Source organism: Narcine bancroftii, chromosome 2, assembly GCF_036971445.1.
Source record: "Narcine bancroftii isolate sNarBan1 chromosome 2, sNarBan1.hap1, whole genome shotgun sequence".
Classification (NCBI taxonomy): Eukaryota; Metazoa; Chordata; class Chondrichthyes; order Torpediniformes; family Narcinidae; genus Narcine; species Narcine bancroftii.
In genome coordinates this window covers 276,130,754-276,137,208 of record NC_091470.1, presented here as the reverse complement: position 1 = coordinate 276,137,208, position 6,455 = coordinate 276,130,754, and the positions used below count along the sequence as shown (strand labels likewise).

General features: G+C 49.2%; 1 protein-coding gene across 1 annotated transcript; it reads left to right on the top strand.

The window, feature by feature from the left end:
* Positions 1–4,640: 4,640 nt before the first annotated feature.
* On the top strand, positions 4,641–5,366 carry LOC138752688 (transmembrane protein 74). Its single transcript, XM_069915407.1, has one exon. The coding sequence runs from the start codon at positions 4,641–4,643 to the stop codon at positions 5,364–5,366; it is 726 nt and encodes a 241-aa protein (XP_069771508.1).
* The last annotated feature ends 1,089 nt before the right edge of the window (positions 5,367–6,455 follow it).

Genomic DNA, 6,455 nt, shown 5'->3' with positions numbered 1-6,455 from the left:
GCTCCGCATTCACATCTCCTCTTCCTGCTCCCACCCTGCTCCTGTTGCCCCTCTCCTGCCCCCCACTCCTGTTGGCCCATCCTCTTTGCTGCCCTTGTTCCTGTTCCCCACCCCCACCCCCTCCACCACCGCTGCTCCTGTTCAACCCCACATTGGTCCAGACCTGATTTTCTGAGCTATGTCCTCTCCTTTAGCACCACTTCTCCCGATTGTGGAACCCTCTCCCAGCCTGCATTGAGTCAGTAACTGTGACTTCTTTCTGCTGTGATGTAAAACAGAACTGCACGGATCGCTCAGTTCATTGAGTGTATGCCTGGTCTTTGAATAGCTCTGCAAATGGACCCCTCTCTTCCCGCTCAAGCAGAAATTTTGCCCAGCCCCGAATTTCCCCACCACCCCTTCCAGGCAGTGAGCTCCAGATCAAAGGGATCGCTATGTCTCCCAAAGATCAAGGTTCAAATTTATTGTCAGAGTTCATACAGAACATCACCAACAACCTGCGGCCCAGGCAGAGTTTCTTAGCTGTACACAATAGAGAAAAATGTAAACAAACTATGAAATATAGAAATAATAAAAATTCAGAAATAAATAATGTGAAAAATAAGAGTCCTTAACTGAGTCTCTAATTGAGTCTGTTGTTTAGAGTCTGATGTTGGGGTAACACTGGTCCTGAACCTATTGCATCTTTACCAATCATCATCCTGATGATGCTTAATGATTGCTGCTGCTCTCTGACTGCAGCAGTCCATGTAATTTTTCTTTTTGCTGGGGAGAGTTTTGCCTGTGATGTACTGGGCTATATTCACTACCTTTTGCAGGGTTTTCTGTTCAGAGGTATTAGTTCCTCCATACCAGGACATGACGCAATAAGCACACCTTCCACTACACATCTGTGGAAATTTGCCAAGTTTCTGTTGACATACTAAACCTGAGGTGCTGATGTGCTTTCTTCACGTTGATATTAGAATGTTGGGTTCAGGTAAGATTCTCCAAGATAATGACTCACAGGGATTTAAAATTGCTCCACCTCTAATCCCCCCATGATCACTGGATCCTACACCTCTGGTTTTCCTTTCCTAAAGTTTACAATCAGCTCCTTGGTTTTGGTGACATTGAGTGTGAGGTTAATGTTGGTGCACCATTCAGCCAAGTTTTCAATCTCTCCCCCCCCCCCCGTATGCTGACTTGTGGCCCCTTTTTATACAACCTATTAGTTTAGTAATGCCATCAAATTTGTTGTTCTCCCAAGCCACATGGTCATAGGTGTAAAGGGAGTAGAGCAGAGGGGTAAGTACGCTGCCCTGTGGAGATATTCTTCATCATTGATGATGGTCTGGAGGTGAGGAAATTCACGATCCAATTGCACAGTGGGATATTGAGGCCCAGGTGTTGGAGTTTGCTTATCCGTTTTGGTGATGTTGAATGTCTATAAAGAGCATCCTGATGCCTGCATTTTTACTGTCACCACACCTCCTGCCCTGGGAAACTATATCCAAAGGTGGGAGGAACCTCTAAAAGCAGGCACACTGTGAGGAGAGCATACTTTGTCCACTGATAGGGTTCCCGCTTCCTTGCCTTCATTGCCCGCCACGAACTCGACATTGACCCAGGAAGAATGTTTGTAAATGGTTCAACTTGTTGGTGAATTGGGTTGGTGTGGCTCACCACGCCTGGTTTCCAGTGATAGTTCAGCTAGGAACGGCGCTAGTGTAGCAGGAGCATTGATCCGCTGGGATCGTTGGTAACGACGGGTAAACGTTTAGCGCGGGACACGGAGGTGAAAATTTACAAGAAATGCACATTGATTTTTTTTTTAAGGATTCTCTCGCGTACCAAAGCTTCTCCACTGGAATCTGAAGGAGGACAGTCTAATACTGTTGAACCGTCACTCGTCAACTCCTTATCCAGCTCCCATGTGCGAAGGTGAGGCGAAACGCCGAGCAGTGTTAACCCCACACCCCACCCATCACACCCCTTGCCGGGCCACAGGCATCAAGACAAAGCTCAGCGAGCTCAGCTTTGACTGTCGAGTCGGTGAGCGCTGAGAGTCAGAGGCCGATCCAGCTCCACTGATCCCAACCGCTCCATTCTCGCGGCTCTCACGTCTGCCTCGGGGGACGCCGCCCTGCATCCCGACCTCTCCTCTTCTGAGGTGGGCTCAGCGGACAAGGTCCGCGTTGGGGTCTCCTCCCGTGGGCTCCGCTTGGGTGGGCTCCTCTCAGCTGGTCTTCTCATGGGGGTCACTCCGTTTGGTTGGGCCCCGCTGACCTAATTAAACACAATTCGCCCCCCCCCCCCCGGGGGCTGTGGAATGGCAATCCGGTTGTCTCAGTCAATGGGCGCGCCATCCGTATGCTCCCATTTCCGCCGGGGACGCATAGAAACTAAACATTGTCACGCCAAGAGTGATCTTCCTGCGGACCAAGTGTCTGTTTTCCTCACCGTGGCCCGGCGATTTCACTTCCAAACTATTCAGTTGGGAATCCCGGCGCCGTAGAAGGAGTCTGAAGGGCGGAGACGTGCCTCAATAAACCCAGCGGTCACAAGATGTTCCCCGTGGACGGACATCTAAGGTCACAACCACGTCAAACATATTTAATTAATACATTTATGTGGTATCAGAAGTTCTGACAAAGGGTACCGGGCCTGAAACGTGAACTCGTTTTCTCTCTCCACAGAGCCTAAACTGACCTGCCGAATGTTTCCAATTCCAGCACATTATGTTTTATTTCAGATTTCCAAAATCTGAAGTTTTATAGATTTTCCTGTTTCTGCTGAGTTCAGTCTGGAGCAATCAGGTCTGATTTTGTGGGAGACCCCTTACTCCGGGCTAGGAGCGTCGCGCTCTTAATACAAAGCTGCAGGTTCAAGAAATCGGGAAACGCTCAGCAGGTCGGGCAGCGACTGTGGAGCGAGGAATCGCGGGACCGATTCCGATCAGGTTCCTGCTTCAGAATTATTTATATTTAAATTTAGACATACAGCACAGTAACAGGCCTTTTCGGCCCATGAACCCTTGCCGCCCAATTAAATCCAATTGACCTGTACCCCTAGTAAGTTTTTGAACAGTGGGAGGAAACCCCGGCGGACACGGGAGAACTCCTTGAGATAGAACCTTACCATTGTTACCCCCTGCAGTGGGGACGTTGAAACAACGCCCCGTAGTCCCTCCACACCTGCTCCCCCCGAAGAGCATTGGGGAGTTTCCTCACTGCGGACTATCATCCCTAACACAGAGCAATATAACACTGATGTTTAGGACCCTTATGCACTTTAAATTGGCTGCGGTTCCTATGTTTAAACTGACCCGCAGCTTTAAGACCAAAGAGCTCCAGGCTGGAGCGCTGCTCTATGAAAAACAGATCGTTCTCCCTAATAGCTGATAGCTTTGCAAGCAATTTAATCTGTGCAAAACATTTTTGAAGACTGTTTCCATTTGAGGCCGTGACCCGGCTTCACTGTACCGACGGTAGAATGGGGAAGGTTCCTCTACACCAGCCCCAAGACTCCAGTTCCCAGAGTCCTCAGCCTGTTGGAGAGACCAGCCTCGAGTTTCCGCTGCGATCTGCGGGATTGACACATCGGCAGCTCAGAGGGAGCAACGGAGCCGGTCCAGGGCGGTCCTCGCCCCTAGTCTGGTCCATCTTGAGCGACCGACATTCGCAGGCAAAAGAAGGTATGTCAGGGTCAATGTCTACAGAGAGAAATAAAAATGAAGGGCATGTTTACACCTAAGAGGACGGCGCCAGTTCAGGATCAGCTCATACTTGTCTATTCTTCGGAAGCACGAAGCACCCGTTCAACCAAGTCGAGCGTGTTTATAGGACACTGGCACCGGGTGACAGTTGAAGCTGGCTGGGGGTTGGTTTGAAGTTTATCGGGTTGATTATGAGGCTGTTCGGGGAAAGATGGAGAAAGTTCACAATTTCTATTTTTCCCGTTAACATGCAGGCGACTGGGATCTAGCCGATTAAAACAAGTGATTTAAGTGGATGGGACCTCACCATCTGCTAGGCTGGCTAATTTGGTTTTGTGCTTCTCTCGATTGTTGTAAATCATTTACAGAGGCGTGTCCATGGGAGCCGAATGCTGGAGTACTGGGTTGAGGAGAATGTGGGTGGTGATGGTGAGATAGCGATGGGTTATGGATGTAAGTGAGATGGGTTGGGTGTGAAGTGGGTGAGAATGTGGGAGCTATTGCTTTCTATCACCATTGCTGAAGTCTTGGGCCAAGTGCTAACGACGTTATCTGCTGCGGATTCGGTAGTGAGCGCGGAGCGCAAATGCACAGAAACACTTTTGAGTAGGGGTGTCGAGCGAACCTTCCTTATCAGCTCATTCCTTCAATTATATCAACAGAAACAAGTCTCCGATCTGCTGATTGCCATTTGTCCAGATCCATAAACGGATCGTGAAATAATTTCCCTGGAACGAGGGAGTGATTTACGGACAACAGGACGGCAGAGAACGGGAGTCGTGGCATGTTGTCTGATGTTCGGCAGCACGGAGCGGCTGCGGTGCTAGGTGATTTCTTCAGCGTTTGTTCATGCCAAGCCACGACTCCTTGTGTCCGCGGGGCAGCTGGCCGACGTCGGAGATGAAGGACACTCTCTGGGAGCGAGAGGGGTGAGAGGGAGATGATGACTTCAGTGGAGTTGATCTTTCTGAGCGAACAGCGGGCGCACCCCGGACCTGGGAAGGAATTGGGCTGGGAGCCAGAGCCGCGCATCTCCAGTTCAGCACCAGGGACAGCGCCTTTCCAGAGCGCGGGCTGTAAACCCGGCGCAAAAGTATCCTGTGACCAGCACCTGGAGACTTCCTTCTCCTACGTTGATGAAAATGTCAACCTCCAAAGTTCGTGCTCCCCATTGTCGGACGGAAGCTGCGATGCTCCATGCTACCCGGGCGCTTGCAGTGACGGCAGACCAGCCCCCGAGGAGCTGCTGTCCGAGGACGGCTTGTCCGAGGGTTCCGAATCTTCGGTGGATTATGGCTTCATCAGTGCCCTACTCTTTCTTTGCAGTGGCATCGCGCTGGTCATCATATCCTATGTGATCCCCCGGGATGTGACCGTGGATCCGGACACTATTTCAGCCCGGGAGATGGAGCGACTTCAGCGGCAGAGCGCCCGGGTTGGTGCACACCTGGACAGGTGCGTGATCGCTGGGCTTGGATTGCTGACTCTCGGCGGGATGCTCCTCTCCACCTTGCTGATGATATCCATTTGCAAAGGCGAATTGTACCGGCGTCAGAGGTTCTCATTGGCTGGGAGATCGGGTAAGATCTATGGGTCGTTCAATTTCCGCCTGGGTTCCCCAGACCAGCGATTCTCACTGGGCGCAGAGGAGCTGATCGCTATCGACTAATGGTGCATTCTCAACATCGTTCTCAACTCGTTATCAATTTAACACTGTTGAGTATGAAATAAAGCTAAACCCCACTTCTGCAATGTTCACGGGGGAGGGAACCGAAACACCAAAGCGCTCACCCCTCTGTTGTATCACCAGGACCATGAGACCCAACTGGGTCATTTCAAGGCCGCCTGGGTTGGCATCAAAGCATTTCTGAATTTGGAAATCAATTACGTTCAGTAATCCGTTCCTGCTGGCACGAGATATTCTTGTTGGTTCATTGCTCTCTGATCTGTTCACTAGAACAATAGAAGAGGAGGAGGGCATTCATCCCATGCCTGTTCTTTAATCAATGGCCTGCAATAAAATTCCACCCTGCCTTTGGCCTGTTTCACGAGCCTGTAACCATTTTCTGAAATAATCAAACTCTGAACTTTCACTGGAAAATGTACTCCCCACTTCCTGACATGCTCCAGAATGGTCTGGCTCCAGTTTATTCATGAATTCCCCCATTAGAACAAATATTTCTCTGTGTGTACAGTAACAAATAGGTTAGACATTTAAAAAGCTTGACATTTAAAAACTCATGCATAGCAGTTTCCAAATGAAGATCTTGCATTGTTTGGTTGAAAGATTTTTCTATCATTCTGAAAAACGATTGATTTATTCCTGTTTTCTGGAAATTTATAATTGAGCGTGCCTGGTGCATCAGTCAGCATCTTGGGCAGAACTGATGAGTTAAGGATTCAGCATGGGTCCTGATGATCTATTTCCTCTCAGCTCCTCACCCACAGCCATCTCACTTTGGTGCGTGTTCTAATTTAACTGAAAATCAATAGCTTTCCAACTCTTGATTTATAGAAGAAAAATAGGTTATGTGATGGGCCAACGATATGGAGTCATGAAAGATTGTGCACAGTGCCAGCAGGAATCTGATGAGCCAAGTGGGCCTCCTTGTGCTGTAATGTTCTGCTCCTCCTTTTTCCAGACTGCATTCCTATTTCTTTGAGATGATTTATGCAACAATGATTTGAGCTATTTACAACCACAAATGTCTGTAAATAAACTGCAGTTTAACTAGAGCTGCAGCTAATATAATCTCAA

Coding starts and splice junctions, on each gene's coding strand:
- LOC138752688 (XM_069915407.1), top strand. CDS start 4,641: ATGACTTCAGTGGAGTTGATCTTTCTGAGCGAACAGCGGGCGCACCCC.